This window comes from Myxocyprinus asiaticus, chromosome 17, assembly GCF_019703515.2.
Source record: "Myxocyprinus asiaticus isolate MX2 ecotype Aquarium Trade chromosome 17, UBuf_Myxa_2, whole genome shotgun sequence".
NCBI classification, from domain to species: domain Eukaryota; kingdom Metazoa; phylum Chordata; class Actinopteri; order Cypriniformes; family Catostomidae; genus Myxocyprinus; species Myxocyprinus asiaticus.
The window spans coordinates 15,932,063-15,951,855 of NC_059360.1; the positions used below are offsets into that span (position 1 = coordinate 15,932,063).

The 19,793-nt window shown below is 36.9% G+C and overlaps 1 protein-coding gene across 1 annotated transcript; it reads right to left on the reverse strand.

Annotated features, from left to right (window-relative positions):
- Positions 1-52: 52 nt before the first annotated feature.
- On the reverse strand, positions 53-16,788 carry LOC127455143 (activator of 90 kDa heat shock protein ATPase homolog 1-like). Its single transcript, XM_051722759.1, has 9 exons — positions 16,541-16,788; positions 12,143-12,333; positions 11,894-11,976; positions 11,155-11,272; positions 10,927-11,018; positions 6,610-6,738; positions 3,687-3,788; positions 3,455-3,506; positions 53-1,125 (listed from the first exon to the last, which is right to left on the reverse strand). The coding sequence occupies exons 1-9, from the start codon at positions 16,618-16,620 to the stop codon at positions 953-955; spliced, it is 1,020 nt and encodes a 339-aa protein (XP_051578719.1). The 5' UTR covers positions 16,621-16,788; the 3' UTR covers positions 53-952.
- Positions 16,789-19,793: the final 3,005 nt, after the last annotated feature.

The window sequence follows — 19,793 nt, forward strand, 5'->3', positions numbered from 1 at the left end:
ATACTTGCAGAATACCAAAGTTCCAGCAAATAAAAAAGCAGTAACCTAAAAATCTCGTTGCACTTGATTTTTAATTGTCTGTTTGACACAAAAGGTTTCTGAAGCTTGTATTCTTCATGATGAATAGAAATTGTGGAGTAAAAATACATAATACTATTTGATAATGTGATGACAAAGAATGTACATGAATAAAGCCACAATCTGTCCATTTCCTTCTCTCATACAATTAGAAAGTTATTAATTTAGTGGTCTGAAAATTTCTCTTTGTTGTTCTTCAAACTGTCTTTGTGAGCCAGTTTTAAAAAACTTTGCAACAAGTAACCCCATTAAAAGGTTAGCTCACCCCCAAAAATGCTAATTTTCTTATTGTTCCATACCTGCATGACCTGAATTCTTCCATGGAACACCAAAGGAGATGTTAGGCAAAATGTTCAGGAGTGACAGTCACATTGCGTTTTTTTTTTCCCCTCACAAAATTAAAGTATTTGGTGACTGAGGCCTGATATATTCTGTGTTCCAAAGAAAAAAAGTCATACAGCTTTGGAACAACATGAGGGCCAGTAACTTATGACAGTTTTCATTTTTGGGTAAACTATCCTTTTAACTTCTCAAAAACCACAGTGCATAAAAGGCATCATTCAACCCTGAACCTTCACATGACTGGAGTGCCATCAGAGAGTTACCATGCTAAATTAAGAACTATATTACACACATCCACAGATATTTCATGACTCATGTCTCCCCCTCTTAGCACTCTTTTAGTTCGGACTTTTCAATGTTTTCTTTTAATTTCCTGTAAACATCAAAATCAGACAGGGACATGTTGATAATGGAGCTATGTGTTGTCTGCTGTTCAGTAGAGTCACATTCAGATCCTCTCATTTGTACGTGGACCAAAATGAAGGAAAATAAAAACAATAAAACCAAAAACAGTGGCAGCTACATCCTGGGCTCAGCAGAGTCGTGCACCGTAGCCAAATGTCTGTTTAATGGCATGGCAGTAGTACCTCTGCCAGCCATCTCGTGTTCGTTCCTCCTCACTCTCAGGAACTGCCCGACACTCAATCATTAATTCTGTCTCATTACCCTTGTCTGTGAATGTCAATGTCACCGTCGCATAGTGCTCTGAAATTAGGAGGAAAGGACAGTAAGCAGAAGTAAACTGCGCTGAGACAACCTGATAGACATTTCTCAGTCAACTATAAAAAGGTAAAACATATAATGAAAGTACATTTATGACTAATTGGCTTTGTTCAAACAGGCAGAAAAACATCACAAATTTATACTAAACCCAATCCATAATAAAATATTTAATATATTTGGAAGTGCGGAATTCAGGACACAATGGGTATGTAACATCATGCACAATGCACATATAGTAGACATTCACTATTTTGTGAATAGTGAGTGATTTTAGACACAGCATATGCAAAAACTATTCCCATTCTTAAAGGGACAGTTCAACCAAAAATTCTCATCATTTTCTCACCCTCATGCCATCCTAGATGTGTATGACTTACTTTCTTCTGCTGAACACAAAAGAAGATTTTTAGAAGAATATTTCAGCTCTGTAGGTCGATTCATTGCAATTGAATGATGACTAGAACTCTGAAGCTCCAAAATGCACATAAATGCAGCATAAAAGTAATCCATAAGACTCCAGTGGTTAAATCCATGTCTTCAGATGCGATATGATAGGTGTGCATCAGAAACAAATATTTAAGTCATTTAAGTCACTTTTTTACTATATATTCTCCTCCCTGTCCAGTAGGTGCCGTTATGCATGAAGAATGCGAATCGCCAAAAACAAAAGAAGAATGTGAAAATGGAGATTTAAAGTAAAAAATGACTTAAATATTGATCTGTTTCTCAACCACGCTTATCATATTTCTTCTGAAAACATGGATTGAACCACTTGAGTCTTATGGAATACTTTTATGCCAGCTTTATATGCATTTTGGAGCTTCAAAATTTTGGTACCTATTCACTTGCATTGTATGGACCTACAGAACTGAAATATTCTTCCAAAAATCTTCATTTGTGTTCTGCAGAAGAAAAAAAGTCATACACATCTGGGATGGCATGAGGGTTAGTAAATGATGAGAGAATTTTCATTTTTGGGTGAACTATTCCTTTAAAACTACAGCAGGGTTTCCCAAACGGGGTTCGTGAGAGAGTAAAAAGGGGAAAGTGATTTTCTGTCATTTACCAAATTTTAAAACCACTGACTGATAATTGCAAATGTCCATCATTTGACAGATAAAAAAAACAAGTACACAACTTAAACCAAGTGCATCAATTTTCCTTTTAACCATCCTCATATCTATACAACTTCACTCTCTATCTCTCCCTGTGCATGCCGCATATGTGTGTGTGAGAGCAAGAAAGTGCACGCACTCTTGCCAATGATGGTGAGAAAATGGCACCTTTCTCCATACAAAGTTATGACGTAACACAATTACTTTCGTTATTAGCAAAGCAATCATGTTTTAAAAGTAACCTTAGAGTCATTAACCTGATATTGTTTGCCTTGTAGTCATGACAAGCAATAGGTGATGGCTGTACATCTTGGGCTGTACTGTTAACCGCTTGTGTGTTGGTTCAGTTCACTGCCGAACCGACCGGTTGACAGAGGCTTCTGTGTCGTTTAGGTGGCCGACCGGCCACTATTTCCTTGCACAGCTGCCGAAACTCTTAAAATATAATGTATAATTTCCTAAAAATATAAATAATGTTTCATTTCCTAAAAATATTCTAGAAGGCTATAACTATTGATACAGCCCTAGCTTTGTTACTTCTATGAAAAGTCATTTTTTATTATTGAAAATGTATAAATTGGCTATATCAAGATATCAAATGTTCATACACAAATTGAATGACACATACATTTATACAATTATCAGGGAAATTAAAACAGAAATTACATGTATGACCATTTTACAAAAAAAATTAAAAAATTTTTTTTTTTTTACTTTTACTACTGTAAAGAATAATGTTTTTATGTAGTGCAATCTTTGATTGGGATAGAAATGCAAATGGTGAATAAAATAAAATAAAATGTAAGATTTAATTATAAAAAGAACACAAGATGTAATAAAGGATCATTAAAAATATAACCGTAATAAGAAAATTGGGGGTACTTCAAGTTAATCGATCAGGTCATTAGTTGACAGAAAAAGTTTGGGAACGTCTGGGCTAAAGTATGCTTCGGTGTGCGCACGGTCATCAGCACAGTCCATGCCGACTGGTTCCCATTCAGACCAGTTTTTGTAACCTCACCCACCTGTGTGCGTCATCTATGCCTGGAGTTGACCCGTCCGTACGGGCTTACAGTCACAATACAGTATACTTTGAAAGGCTAGAACGCTCAAATTTGCATGAAACGTAACGGCTCATGCAAAAATGAAGCATAATCTAGCCTTTACCGGTCTTATTTGAACTGGTTTTGACTTACCGCAAGGCCATGAATTGAACCTCCATTTCATGACTATCTTTTCCTCAGGTACCTGTCAAACCAAGAGTACATGATTTTCAGAAACCAAGCATTTATTAATACTACCAAGCATAGATAATCATTTTCATTTCTGCTTGAATGTACTTTCAAGTGAGCCAATTATTTACACAGGAAAGCCACAGGAAAGTCATGCTCTATTTAGTTATAGACATTAGATATTGCAAAATCTCACCAGCTCCTGAAACTCGCCGTTCACGTTACCATCCAACAGGCGAAACTTCCCACCTTTCTCAGCCTCAACCACAGCACCACTGCGTGTGAAAGCCTGAACCATCTGGAACACACATTTCATTTCAGTGCTCTCAATCATATAATGAAAAACATAATTACAGTGTTAATAGTACATGCCAAATGAACATCAGACAGGGTATTTTATAACATTTGGCCACTGTCCAAGTAAAACAAATGCAATCAGGGCTCAACAATAAGCATTTTTTCCACTGACCCCACCACAATTTTTTTAAACATTTTTTTCGCAACATATTATTATGTAAGTGTCAGGAAAACATATATTTTATTTTCCTTTATAATTGTTTTTTTCTTCTAAAAAAAAAAACAAACACTATTTACACTATTTATTATGTTTGTAATTGACCATATTAGCTGGAAATTTTACAGCTATAATACAACACAGAGACCAAAAAATACATTAACACTTTCACTGGATATGGCATATGGAGGAAAACACTGATTTGCTAATAATTTTCAACCAATTCTAACTGGAGCGTCAATGACTATCAAAAATCATTCTTGTAATCTCATCTATGTTAGCCAACTATGTGTCCTTGGTGACAAATTTACATCAACAGGACTCACAAAATAATGTTTAAAACAACCAAATGATTGCGTTTACAAGATCAAAAAATCATTAGAATGCAAGAATGCAAGCACTGGCCTGATAAGGCAAATGACAGTTACGTCAACTGGCCCGAAACTGAAAATTGGCCATCCTTATTGTTAAGTGAGAAGAGATCTGTCACTCTTAAAGGGTAAATGCCTTTTTTATTATTTAAATATTGTTTTATTAAGTGGGCCTTGGGGTTCACTTATAATATTATTTATTAGGGATGCACCGATACCACTTTTTCTCTTCTGATCTTATTCCGATATCGGAAATCTCAGTATCGGCTGATACCGATCCCGATCCGATACCAGTGTTGTTCAACTTAAATATTATTATAATTTGTAAACAAATGATAATAATAATATATTATAATAGTAATATATCTCAATTGTGCACCTTTAACTTTTAAACCCTCATGCTTTTATTTTGACATTCTAAACTCTCTAGGAAGTCCTGAATGTGTCCGTTTGTAGGCAAGTTCACAGTAGTTTAATTCGCTTCTTATTCAAATTCTGGTAAAAAAAATAAAATAAATGCATATTATAAGTGAACCGAACTATTGAGCATCTACATCTGAGATGTTGTTCGTGAGTAGCGCTCAAATATTGCGCACCGCGTGAAGGTTAAAAATAGGCGCACGTGTGTGTGTAAATAGAGCAGCGCCATTCAATAATGCGCTGGAGCTGCGCGTGCATTTTATATATTTACTTATAAAACAGCCTTTTGTGATTCACTGAGCTATCGCACATCTTCAAGTGGCTTTGAATAAAATGCACGAGTCATATGAACTACTTCAGTGGTGTTTTAATGGTTCTTTTATGTCATTTTTTGAGCCTGGCAGTAACGAAGATGACTAACACATAGTATCGGATTTGGATCGGGCTCGTCGCACCGATACCCGATCTGTCTAAAAGCTTCAGTATCGGAGCCGATACCGATCCAGGTATATTATTTATATTAGTAATATTTTTTTGTTGTTGCACAAAACAATAATTTTCCACCCTCATTTTGACTCTGTCAGAAACACTCTGTTTTGGCGCTGCTTCTCCTTTAAGACTTGAAAATAAACGCCTACTGTTATGATTGGCTCTCTGCTCTTGACTGACCTGCTCTCTTTTTGCCATCTCACTGCTCACCACTACTGGGCAGGATACGGAAGTGATTAAAGGTAAAGTTGGTGTTGATGTGTTGTTGTGGAGGCGGTCAGATGCAAATGTCTACTACAGTGTGACATCACAATGTGGAGAAAGTAAAGACGAGGTGTTTTGGCAACTTGGTTTCAACGAGTTCTTGTTTTTGCAGTGATGAGGAAAGTTGAGTTCAATGACCCCTTAAATGTCAAAAGATCAAGGACATTTTGATTCCACACATCATGATTCCTTTAAGACTCTTAAATGAGGAAGGCACTGGGAGTCTCAGAAGCAAGAATATTTTGTTAACAAAAAGCTTCTATCAGATATCATGTTATAGTAGGCCTATAATATTTGTTCACTATATAAATAAAACATTGTTATAGCTTTAATTTATTTATCAAGTGAACATGTTTTCTGCAGGGAATTTTGAAAACCAAAAAACAAATCAACTAAAAAGTGCTTTCAAATTTTCTCCATAACAGAGAGACAGTTATTGAACAACAGTGAAGTTGGTCATAAATGCAATGACTTAAACTTTTGACTTTTCAAATTAAATGTTTTCTTTCAAAATTAATTAATATAAATTTTCTGTTTCTCCAAACTCACGCTTATCAATCGTCCATGATTTTAGTTATTTAATCTTTCCATTCCATCAAAATTACTCGAATGATTATTTGTAGCACTCCTGCATGAGACATCGTGAAAACAGAGTTGTTGCGCGACATCCGTCTAGCACAACTGAAAAACATAACGCTTTCGGTGTGAACAGCCCCTAAGACAACTGACAACCTCACGCGGGCCACTGAAAATTTAAAACGGGCCGGATTTGGCCCACGGGCTGCCGGTTGCATAGGCCTGCTCGAATACATTACCAACTGTAATGATCGAGTCGTTGCACGAGATCCATCTAGCACAAGTTTACATAGGAAAACAACTGAAAAACAAAACACTTTTGGTGTGAACAGCCCCTAAGACAACTGACAACCTCACGCGAGCCACTGAAAATTTAAAATGGGCCGTATTTGGCTTACGGTCTGCCATTTCATAGGCCTGCTCGAATACATTACCAACAGTAATGACTGCAGATTACTCTGTTGAATTGCTGTGGAAAAACTCACCTCTTGATTGAGGAAAACCCTGTAAAGGTCTTCTGGTGAGGTGAGGAAAGTGTCCTTTAGTGAAAACTTGCAGGTGGGGATCTTAACCCCTGTGCTGGAAGGATGTGGTGCAGAGTTACATGAGCCAATCTAAAAGAGAACATTACACAGAGACACACAGACAAGAGTTAACAGTGATGCTTATAAAGACCAGAGCATCTAGTGTTCATTTGATGATGCATGTATTGTTAATTAGTCTGTTATTTGATTTAGATTTTTGTATATTCCCTGCTGTGCTCAGCATTTTTAACTAGATTCCTGCATTTTCTAAATGAAATGTAAGTGGTTCTTGCTTGTGTAAAATTTGCCACCACAATGTTGGAGATGGCCTGACATCTTTTTGTGTATCTGCGAATTCATTGCCAAGATGTTTTGGGGTGGTTACTCGGCAAACATTGCAAGCCTGATCATTCAGAGAAGTAATAACACACCACAATAAGCTAATTTTAAGCTTACTGGTTGAGGGACCCAAGCGATATCTAAGGATGAGAATATCAGAGAGACTTCAGGGTGGGTTCTTTTGACTTGCAAGTAAGAAACTGACCTAGCATTTACATGTAGTTATTCAGCAGATGCTTTTATCCAAAGCGACTTACAAATTGAGGAACGCAAGCAATTTGTCATACAAAAGCCAACAATATCTGCAGTATTGCACTGCTACGTTCTACACGTAGCTAGAGTAGTACAAAAGTTAGAGTAGATGCACAGTATATACATATATATATATATATACATACATCACACACACACACACACACACACACACACACACACACACACACACACACACACACACACACACACACACACACACAGTACTGTGCAAAAGTCTTAGGCACATAAGATGTTTCACAAAAGCATTTGTCTTAAGATGGTTATTTATATCTTCAGCTTTAATGTGTCAATAGGAAATATAAATGTTAGACTCCCAAACATTACTTTTCCAAATAGAAAAGATTAGAATAGAAGAACAGGGAGCCCTGCAACAGATGTCATGGCCCCCACAAAGCTCCCCATTGAACATCAAGTCAGTCTGTGTTTACATAAAGAGACAGAAGCAATTGAAACAGCCAAAATAGATAGAAGAACTGTTGCGAATTCTCCAAGAAGCTTGGAATATCCTATCTGCCAACAACCAAGAAAAACTGTGTCCAGGTGTACCTAGGAGAATTGGTGCTGTTTTAAAGGCAAAGGTGGTCACACCGAATATTGATATAGCTTTTTTATATTTACTGGACTTTGTATGACATTAAGTGATAAATGAAAACTATTTGTCATTATTTTTGATGACATCCTCACTATGCAACATTTTTAACAAGTGCCTAAGACTTTTGCACAGTACTGTGTCATATACGTGTGTGTGTGTGTGTGTGTGTGTGTGTGTGTGTGTGTATATATATATATATATATATATATATATATATATATATATCTCTATCTCAGTATAATGTATATACATACACCGATCAGCCACAACATTAAAACCACCTGCCTAATATTGTGTAGGTCCCCCTCATGCCGCCAAAACAGCGCCAACCCGCATCTCAGAATAGCATTCCTAGATGCTATTCTTCTCACCTCAATTGTACAGAGTGGTTGTCCGAGTTACCGTAGACTTTGTCAGTTCAAACCAGTCTGGCCATTCTCTGTTGACCTCGCTCATCAACAAAGCGTTTCCATCCACAGAACTGCCGCTCACTGGTGTTGTTTGTTTTTGGCACCATTCGGAGTAAATTCTAGAGACTGTTGTGTGTGAAAATCCCAGGAGATCAGCAGTTACAGAAATACTCAAACCAGCCCGTCTGGCACCAACAATCATCCATGCGATTATCAAATCAGCCAATCGTGTGGCAGTAGTGCAGTGCATAAAATCATGCAGATACATGTCAGGAGCTTCAGTTAATGTTCACATCAACCATCAGAATGGGGAAAAAATTTGAACTCAGTGATTTTGACCGTGGCATGATTGTCAGTGCCAGATATGCTGGTTTGAGTATTTCTATAACTGCTGAACTCCTAGGATTTTTGCACACAACAGTCTCTAATATTTACTCAGAATGGTGCCAAAAACAAAAAACATCCAGTAAGTGGCAGTTCTGTGGACAGAAATGCCTTGTTAATGAGAGTGGCCAGATTGGTTCAAACTGGCAAAGTCTACGGTAACTCAGATAACCGCTCTGTACAATTGTGGTGAGAAGAATAGCATCTCAGAATGCTATTCTGAGATCCGGGTTGGCGCTGTTTTGGCGGCACGAGGGGGACCTACACAATATTAGGCAGGCGGTTTTAATGTTGTGGCTGATCGCTGTATATATTGAACGCAAATGCCTTAAGTTTGTGGACTGATTAAGTGCTCATGGAAGAGATGTGTCTTCAGCTGTTTTTTGAATGTCGAAACCAACAAGAACACCCTATCAACCGCATCAACACTCTAAAAACCACTTGCGTAGCAATGCCCTGGCAACCGCTCAATACCCTGCTACTGTGACACCGACTTTTGCCACAAGCTAGGACCATTCACATTTTCTCATGGGGTTAGTTCACCCAAAAAAAAAAACAAAAAAAAAAAAAAGAGGAAATTCTGTTAACATTCACTCACCCTCATGTCGTTACAAAAACGTATGACTCAGTTTCTTCCATGTACTACAAAAAGAGAAGGTGATTAGGCAGAATATTAGAGACTTACAGCCTTAGTCACCATTAATTTTCATTGTATGAAAAAAAAAATGCAATGAAAGTAAATGTGTCAAAGTTAGTTAGTCTAACATTCTATCTTCTCTTTCTGTGTTCCATGGAAGAAAAAGTTACCCATAGAGATGGGAATCATAACGATTCTGGTTCTGATTCTTTGTAACCATTCTGATTCCTTAACGTTTCCATTAATGATTCTTACTTTTGAGTAATTATTTGGAAACACAAAATGCAATTCTTGCATTTACAGCCCTCAACCAAATGATGAGATCATTTCAGATTTTGACAATGCATATTTAACAAATCAGATATAAAGGTGTTTACACAGACGGCAGTCATACAAGTTTGGAACGACAAACTCATGTGGGTGAGTAAATAAATAAAAAAAATATTTTTTTTACTTTTGGTTATAATTAGGGATGTGCAAAAGTAATCGAGTACACGTTCTGCACCAGCTACTAGAGTATTAAAAACACTACTCGAATATTGCAAATTCCTTTTTCTTTCCGCATTTGCCTGCGGGTGGAGGTGTGAGTTCTGGTTGACTTGGTTCAGACGGTCCCTTTTTACACCCTCCACAGTTTTAGCACATTTTAGCACAATGTTTAGACTTTCAGACAGTTCCTTAACCACCTTAGGCAAAATTCCCAATGAATATAAAGGTAAAATTCATTATCTTAAATAATTTCTTCATGATGCTATCAGAGCTGCTCAACTACAGGACAAATCGCGTCCCGTATTGATTCGATACAGGATGCATCATTTCATATTTTAAGTCGGGACGATCCCGCATTTTATGGCATGGGTGACAACCCATATCAAAAAGGCAATACTTGTAATATTTCTCATTGAATTCTCATTTAATTCTTCTCTATTTGTATTCGGTTCTTGTTGGAGTCATGCAAACCAACAAAGGAGGATCTGCTTTTATGGTGGAAAGATACAAGAAAGCTTATCAGACCAGTGTGTGTATGTGTGTTAAATATCTGAACACAGAGCGCATTGGATAAAAACCAAACTTTCCCCACTTTATTTCTGAATAATAACATGTAAAATGATAAAAATTGATAGACTTTGTAGACTTGGTGCTTGTATATGTGCATTACCCTCATGCCATCAGTATTGGTTTCTATGTATGCTCCGGGTAAGAGTAAGTATTTTTGCTGTTATTTTAAAGTTTTTGTTTGTTTGTTTTCCATCTTAATTAATGCATATTGTTCATTTTAATTTTCCCCAAAAGAAAAGCATAGTTTGCTTAAGTTATCTTATTTTGAAACTGTTCAAATAAACAGTTTGAAAACTGTTGTTTTGAAACACTTATGACATGTACGTGAATAAAACAAAAAATAAAATTTCACTTACATGTCATACGTGTTTTATTTATTGTGCATTTTATTTCACAAGTAATCGATTGCACATTTTTTGTAGGTTAGAGTACTCATCTACAAAGTTACTTGAAAATGCCCATCTCTAGTTATTATACTTTCACAGTATCAGGTTGTTGGCATATTGAGATGTAGTGTACCTATAACAAACACTTAACTGCTTAACTCATTGCACCATTTAGAAGTACATTTTAAGGCTCACCTGAGTTTTGCTTGCCTTGGTTAGCACTTGGGCTGCCTGCTGGTTTTTTGTCATACCATTGGCTGTGGGCAGAATCATGCCCTGTGTTAACTCTACAACAGATAATAACAGATCGTGACAATCCACGTCCACACAGACAAAACAATAACAGTAATACTGCAATGCTCAAAGGTGTAGCATTGCTGTCAGTTTGGTGTGTCTCTTAGTGAGACATTCAGAGAGACTGACCTGTTTTGAGGAGTCCAACATAGTCAGCCAACGCTGTACGAACTTTACTGGCACCCTCCCCCCTCATCAGAGAAAGCAGCCCAGTTTCAGGCTCATCTTTACAAAGACTCACGCTGATCTGTGTGTGACCCCAGGAAAAAAGAAAAACAACACTGAGACAAAAAAAACTAGATACTACCATTTATCTAATAAAATAATACTCAGCATGCCAGAATTTCAGGCATCCTACAAGGAAACAAATGTTTTTCATATTTATGAACAACCTTACAAAATGCATAGATAATTTTGTATATATACACAATATACAGTATAGAATATTTGAGATATATTTATTATTTTGCTGGCAATATAAAATTAACCAACACTGTGAATAGCAGATTCACACCTGCTAATTGTGTCACAACTCATGAGAATATTAAGACAGAGATATTTTAATAATGTCTCTGACTATAATTTAAACCTCAAGCCCAATTAACACCTGGTAGCACAGGTTTCAATGGGGTCCAAAAAGTTTCTAAATGACCAAATCATATTCAAATTTCACATTAAAAATGCATGTGACCACACTGCATTCGTAGCGAAAACGCTAATCCATCCTGTGTTCCAGGCAGTGGCAGCAGTTTTTAGCTATATCAACCAGCACCAGATAGACACTAGTCTTCTTTAAATGTATAAAACCTTTAGCTCGGTCTGTGTGTACAAAATACATAAAAGAAGCTCATCTTCAAAAATAACTTACATCAAGTTCATCTATATCATTTTCATCTGAAAGGTTTGGCACTTCAATGTTCCCCTTGTATTTAATGCCTGATGCTGATGTCCCTATAAAGACAGACAGCCAAAATATGTTAATGAGCAATGTTAAAAAAGCAATTATTAATATTTAATGCAAGTAAAGAAAAAAAAACCCTGCTTAATCACATTGAATAATTCACACTAACACAAAATGACAACTGATTAAATATCAAATTAAGTGGGATTTTCTCACCTGTCCAGGTGGCCTTCAGATTCCATTCATAGAAAAAGATAAGCTTTCCTTTGCGGTTGTTGATGGACGCCTCTCCCTCCACCTTGCTGACCTCTGTGATCTCGCACTTGCCTTCTTCACTCTCCACCTGCAGCCCCATGAGCAGCTCCTTCAGCTTCTCTGATGACCAGTTTGTGGCATCCCTCTCCGTCCTAACAATGTAAGGTATATTTGCAGGGGTTAAATTGTGATTTTGGGAACCCTAACATCCCCCCTTGAAGCACTTGTTGCATATTCATTTCAGATCTAACGGGAACAGAAGACGGACCAGGTTCCAACCTGGTGATGGAAGCATAATGCTTGGGTAATTAACTTTAAAGAACTTTACAGGTGTTTTCAAGCAAGCACACTCGTTAAAGGAGACGTAATGCATAGAAAAAAACTCAACTGGAGCCCGCCAGGAAATAGAATGAAGTGATGAACAAACTGCCAATTTTTTTATTGGAGGTGCCGGAAATCCATTCCGGAATGTTCCGCCCCAATTTAACCCCTTGATATTTGTCAATATTACTCCATTACTTTATAATTATAATTTAGTTTAATAATTATTTATATTTAGGGCTGTGAATCGATTAAAAATTTACGAATTAATCACAGTTTCTGTGAGATTAATCATGGTACATCGTACATTAAAACAAACATTAAATAGAATCATAAATATATTTACTTTATACATTGTCTCAAAGAACTCGCAAGAAATTGGTTAGTCATCATTTATGTTAATTATTTTAATATGTAGGCCTACATGTTAAAATGTTCAGATTTTTGCGGATAGAGTTAAATTAGACATATTTCTACAGGTACCGGTATATATTTTTAATACAATTATATGTATACATGCAATAAAATCAGTGGACATGCTGCAAGCCTCATTAAAAGTTGGGCAAAATCTTCTGCCGTTTTCCACTGGACTTTTTTAACATTAAGGATCAAATGGGCAGATTCAATTCATATTAGGGCTTTCACGATTATGATGATTAACTGTCAAACAAATTGTCATACTTTTGTCATAGGTGCATGTGTGCTTCATAAACCTTAAGTCATTTATTCGTATTTCACTTTTAAAAGATTTCATTTAAGGCTTTAAAAACTTAAGGATGACATTTAAAATAATATTTTAAATATCAAAATACTTCAAATATCTGTTCTCTTTTTGGTCTACTTTAGTTTTGGTCCATTCTGCATTTACACTGTTGTTGTTGTTGGAAACTAGCCAACCTGAAAAGCTATTATATTATATTAAAGTATGCAATAGCAAAAGATTTCTGTCTAAAATTACTTTATATAATATATAATAAATTTACTCCAGCCCTTATTTTGCATGAAGAAAGACCTTTGAGATTCTGTGATTTTTTCATTCTATCATCTCGGGTGTGACACAGGGCTCCTCTGTCACAGCGTGTATGAACCCACAATGACAAATAACATTTGTCATCACACAATCGTTACATTCAAGTAAAACCGGAGCGCTTTGCATTCACGAAAATCCTTGTTTATTTTTTCGCAGGAGTTTGGCACGAACTTCAAGTTCGGTTCTGAAGCGGTTCATCTTCACGCGCTCTTCAGGAGCTGCACTTAAGTCCGCTATACACTGTAGGATTTTTACAGTCCTTTAGGATTTTTTTTTATTTGGATTCCAATTTGGAATGCCCAATTTCCAATGCGCTCTAAGTCCTCATGGTGGCGTAGTGACTCGCCTCAATCCGTGTGGCGGAGGATGAATCTCAGTTGCCTCCGCGTCTGAGACCGTCAATCTGCGCATCTTATCACGTGGCTTGTTGAGCGCGTTACCGTGGAGACAAAGCGTGAGTGGAATCTTCATGCTATTCTCCACGGCATCCACGCACAACTCACCCCACCGAGAGCGAGAACCACATTATGGCAACCATGAGGAGGTTACCCCATGTGACTCTACCCTCCCTAACAACCGGGCCAGTTTGGTTGCTTTAGGATTGTTGCTTGTCAGACGATATGAACGATACGATACGAACGCATTGATATCACCATGGCACACTGCGACACTATGTCAGACTGTACAATACACATCATAGCCGACTGTGGTCCCAATCATCCCAATCAGTGAATGTGACTCACGTTACGGGAGCGTTGCAGAATAGAAGCGAAAAAGGTGGGTTATAGTACGTCTTTCTCCTCTTTCAGATTAGTAACCTATCGGCCACGCAAAATGTCGAAAATTCATATAGGCTGATAATATTTCACGCTTGCAAATTCCCTATGGATAATGCACAAACATGACACCAGATTTCTATAATTGTATCCAACAATTAATTCGGGAAATAATGCTTTCATTGCTGAAGTCGTGTTACTTTTCTCCACGTATTTTCTGATAATATATTTATTAAAACTTTTTATATAAAATGAAAAGAAAAAACATTGAAAGAGCTTGAGTAGAGTGATAACTGGGCACAAATGTTGCTATGGTGGTGCAAACGCGGAGCAGGTTACTTTCCAAGAGAATTGGATGAGTATCTCATCTGGCTGTTGTAATAGCAGTCACACTATACGGCTGTAATGCCAAATTTCTGACACTGCCAGAACTTCGTCAGAGGCTGAAGATCATTGCAAAGGCTATTTATCGGGCCTCTTTGATCATGTCACACTGAAGGTTATAAGATTGCCGATTTTGCCCTACGACGACAGAAATGCTTTAGGATTCCCAAAATTTGTCTCAGACGGCAGAATCATGGCCAAAATCGTACAATGTGCACCAGGCTTTAGTCAGTGCGGTCCGCCCTGCGGCTCATTGAGATGGTAAGGGACACTCAAACACGCCATTCATTCCCTTATTCGGACAATGAAATGTGATTGGAATTTAAAGTGCACAATAACTGCGGTGATTAGATCAAATAACCGCAATCAGAGGATTATTTAATAATCACGACAGGCCTATTTCATATCAAGCTTTATTGGCAAAATTAACTTGTGTACATTTCCAATGCATTATTAGATATTATTCATACAGATACAAAACAAATTGATTGAATGCAGAAGTTTAGCTTGATAAAGTTTAAAGTCTCAAAACTATTATTTTCTCTGGCTGCGATTCAGTCTCTTCCACGCACACGCTGGGTCTCTCTCACACGGTTTCGAATTTGACACCGTTTCGGATGACAGCGAGTGAGCATTTTCAGGCAATGTGAAGAGAAACGTCCGCCTGCTAGAGCTCTCCAACACTTGGCTCACCACTTGCAGGATAAGTCTCCATTCTCTGTAGAGTAATTATGCCGAGGACATGCGTCGCATGTAACGAATAATCATGCACTGCGCCACACAATCAGTTTCTGTGCAAGGGTGTGCAGTTGCATCAAGCGTGGTCCTTCTGGCAACTTATATATGCCAATTTTAGCTACAGCAAGTGGGTTAAAACATTAATGTAGTTTTAGGAAGTGAATTTTTTTTTTTTTTTTTTTTTACATGTTAAACAGTCAACTATTAATCCAAAATAATTAACGCATTAAATTTCCCAGCACTAGTTATAATTAATCCTGACCTTTGCCAATCCACAGATTCGAAATAAACACAGAGGTGCCAAAATGTTCCTGTCAAAAAACCTAAAGTACCCGTTTCTTGATCATGGAACCAATACAATTTGAGACATTTCAGATTAGATTTATATATTCCAAGTTGTCTAAAACCACACAATAGCTTTGTGAGAGGAACAGACTAAATTTAAGTCATTAACAAATAAGTTTCTGCTCCAGTGAGCTGAACTAATGGTTCAGTCTGATTTGTGAACCAGAGTAACAGGTTCATTGAAAAAAACTTACTCAAAAGACCAATTCATTCACTTACACAAGTCTGTTCTTCACACAAAGCTACTGTATGTCTTCAAAACACTCTAGTTATGTGGGGTACTTTTATTTAGCTTTTTTGTCATTTCTGCAGCTTGACAGAGGTGCATGGAAAATAGCTGTGAAGATGTGTCAATACTCTCTTTTTGTGTTCAATGGGAAAAAATAACAGCATACAGATTGTGAACGACATGAGGGCGAGTAAATAAGGAAAAATTTTTCCTTTTTGGGGCACTGTTCGTTTAAAAGACAAATCGTTGTTAGTTTTTTAGGCAGCCATGACATAAAGAGAACAGACACAGAAAGTGAACATTACAGACAACGTCCAAACATACAAATATATGGACCGAGATGACAGCCGTCCAATTTCAATAGCCAGACAGCAGCATCACCTTTACAAATGAAACGCAAGTCTATAGGTGACTTAACCCTATCCATCTCGAATCTCTTCATAAGACACTTGACTGAGAGAGGACAGCTCGTGTTTGTGGTGAGTGCATCAAGATGGCTTGAGTGAGAGTGTGTGAGTGTGCCGGCTGAGTCTCACCAATGCCAGTTGTTGACGTTTGTGGCATCCGCTCTCTCCTCCACGATCCAACGAGGGTCTCCTTCTCCCCACTTCGCCATGTTGATTCAAAGGAAATGCAGATATTCAGATGGAAATGACTGACACAGTCTACTCGAGCAGGGTGTGTGATGTATTTGAAACGCGTGTGCTCGCTTCTGGAAACCTCTCGACTGCTGCCGCTGGTTTTGTTCCCCGTAGAAATTACTGGAAACGGAACTGAGTCACACACAAATCATTCCGTGGTGAATCGGAGAAGGTTCCGCTTGAGCTGAACAGTGAGCCGCAAAGCAACGTGTTGAAAACTGTTTATGTATAGTTGCAAACAACCAGGGTACAAAATTTATTTGAATGCCCAATCAGTGTTGCCAACTAGTTTCAATGGAAAGTAGCTAAAGCCTGCTCGAAAAGTCGCTAAATGTAGCTAGTGACGTCATACACTAATTAGCATATTCGTGACGTCATCGCGTCTCATTTGTATTTTGCATAGTGTCCGCCCTTTACATATGTTTGCTTCTCTGTGCTTACCGTACATACTGTAATACCCTATTAATTCCCTATCTATCAATCACTCAGAGAGAAAGTTAGAAGCGACAGAAACTTTCTCATATTTTCTCTCACACAGCGCTCAGCCATAACAAACCACTAGGTGCATATTTACACAAATTCATTATTTTATTGTCTAAGTAAGTGTCTGAATTCAGAGAGTTCAGAACAGGAATGAACAACTGTTTAAAAATCTCTTGTGATTAAGTGCATGAAAAGAATAAAAATAAACTGTCAAATTAAACTATTTAAACAATACATATTCGTGATTGGTCCTTGACAACGCTGTTTGCACATGCGCAGCTCATTCACGTCTATGTCAGCTGCCGTGCGGTCAACTGATTTGTGCTGCTCCGCCTTCTCGCCGGCTCACCTCTCTCTCTCTCTCTCTGTCAGTCTCACTGAACAGAGTAGACGCAGAGAGAGCTGTGCCTCCGAGTCGGGGCAGGAAAGCAAGATAACGCGTTCGCGGGGCAGTACTGGCGACTTTCTTCTACGGAAGGTAGCTAAGTGTTGTCCAAAAAGTCGCTAGATTTATCACTAGGTGCTTTTTTGAATAAAAGTCGCTGAAGTGGTCTGAAAAGTTGCTAAATTTAGCGACAAAGTCGCTAAGTTGGCAACACTGTGCCCAATTTTACCAGGCACTGTGATTTTTTTATACACCAAAAAAATGTCCGTCATTTCAACGGTAAAAGAATGTAATAATGCTAGAATAAAAAACGTTAAAGGAATATTCCGGGTTCAATACAAGCTAAGCTCAGTCGACAGCATTTGTGGCATTATGTTGATTACCGCAAAAATTAATTTCTACTCGTCCCTCCTTTTCTTTAAAAAAACCAAAAATCTGGGTTACAGTGAGACACTTACAATGGACGTGAATGGGGCCAATGTTTTGAGGGTTTAAAGGCAGAAATGTGAAGATTATAATTTTATAAAAAGCACTTACATGAATTCTTCTGTTAAAACTCATGTATTATTTAAACTGTAAAGTTGTTTAAATCATATTTTTTATGGTCGTTTTAAGGTTTTATGGTTCATTGATATTACATTGTCATGGCAACAAAGTTTTAAAATTGGCTATAACTTTACACGAAAAAGGTTAGTAAGCAATTTTATTACACTTAAAACATGCGTAATATTTACGTCTTTTGGCTACACTTTTGAAACAGTGAGTATTTTAATGTTTACAGATTGGCCCATTCACTTCCATTGTAAGTGCTTTACTGTAACCCAGATTTGTGCTTTTTTTAAAGAAAAGGAGGGATGAGTCAAAATTTATTTTTGTGGTGATCAATATTATGCAACAAATGCTGTGGATTGAGTTTAACTTGTATTGAACCCCGAATATTCCTTTAATTGATTTTTTACTGTACATTTCTAACAACCACAGCTGCCGGTATTTTACCGTAAATTTAACCTTCTTTTTTTTTTTTTTTTTACAGTGTATATTGTATACATTTGTTTTTTCTACTATATATAGTAAAATGAACATATATAGAGCATGCTGTATATATGAGAGCATATTTTAACACATAATAATAGCATAATATTATAATTATCATAATAGTACATTTGCAACTTACACATACAATTGTTTTTTTGCAAAAAAGAAGACAAGCACAGAACATGTGGCACTGTTGTGCAAAATACGTGGTATAATCATAAATTTATTTTTTAGAAATAATATATTTTCTGCATCTTAAACTTGTTTTATTTCCATTATATACAACAACATTAGATATTTATTTTTGAAACATTCTGTAATTATTATTGTCTGTTGCATTAAAGCCATTTAATCGTCCTCATTTGCTATGCCTGGGGCTATGGAGTTAAATATGTGCCACAATTCTGCATGCACAAAATTATATTTTGCATGTACAAGATGATATTTTGAAGAAAATAATAGAAATAAAATAATATTTCATGTAATAATAACAAAAAGAAGAAGATTCAGTTGGTGCTGATCCATAGTAGACTGTAATCTGGTCACATTTATTTTAGTAAACTGCTCTCTCAGAATATCCTGTGAGACAGATAAAGTCAAATTAAGTTCTCCCAAAACTACAATATTACATTAGTCTTAAAGATTTTAACACATAGGAGGGATTCAATTAATATAATTTCAGATGAAAGTGGTAGCTAAAATGGCCAAGTGTAACAAGATAACCAAATACTAATATAGACCATACTAAGAGAGCTAGCCAGATAGTTAGCTATCTAGTAAGCCTATTGGCTGTGTACAGACTACAAATATTTCATAAAAGTTCATTAAAAACAATTAAGTCAACAAAATAGATACTTTTGTGTGGTTGTGTGTAAAACCTTTCCTTTCTTGAAAACAAACTATCCCCTTCTTCTCTTCCTCCTGATTTGATTAGCGGTATGATTGGTGATCTAGCCAGCCAATCAAAATTTACCACCTCATTTCTGATTGGCTGAAATTCTGGCACATTGTAACGCTGTGACCTTGTTGAGTAAGCAAGGATTAAAGCACAGAGTGGGAATTATGAGAGAGTGAGTGAGATCTTGCACATGCAAAAAACAGAAGTTACATAATTTTCAGAATTCTGTGCAAATTCACATTCCAATAAACTTTATTCAAGCGCAAAATGTATTTTTGTTAGCTCAAAATGAATTCCTATTTGCAAGAAGATACACTGCTTTACAAAACTGAGTTCACGCACATTCA

Coding starts and splice junctions, on each gene's coding strand:
- LOC127455143 (XM_051722759.1), bottom strand. CDS start 16,620: ATGGCGAAGTGGGGAGAAGGAGACCCTCGTTGGATCGTGGAGGAGAGA. Junction 11,977..12,142: donor TCTGAAGGCCACCTGGACAG/GTGAGAAAATCC, acceptor CTGTCTTTATAG/GGACATCAGCATCAGGCATT. Junction 11,019..11,154: donor TGTTGGACTCCTCAAAACAG/GTCAGTCTCTCT, acceptor TATCTGTTGTAG/AGTTAACACAGGGCATGATT.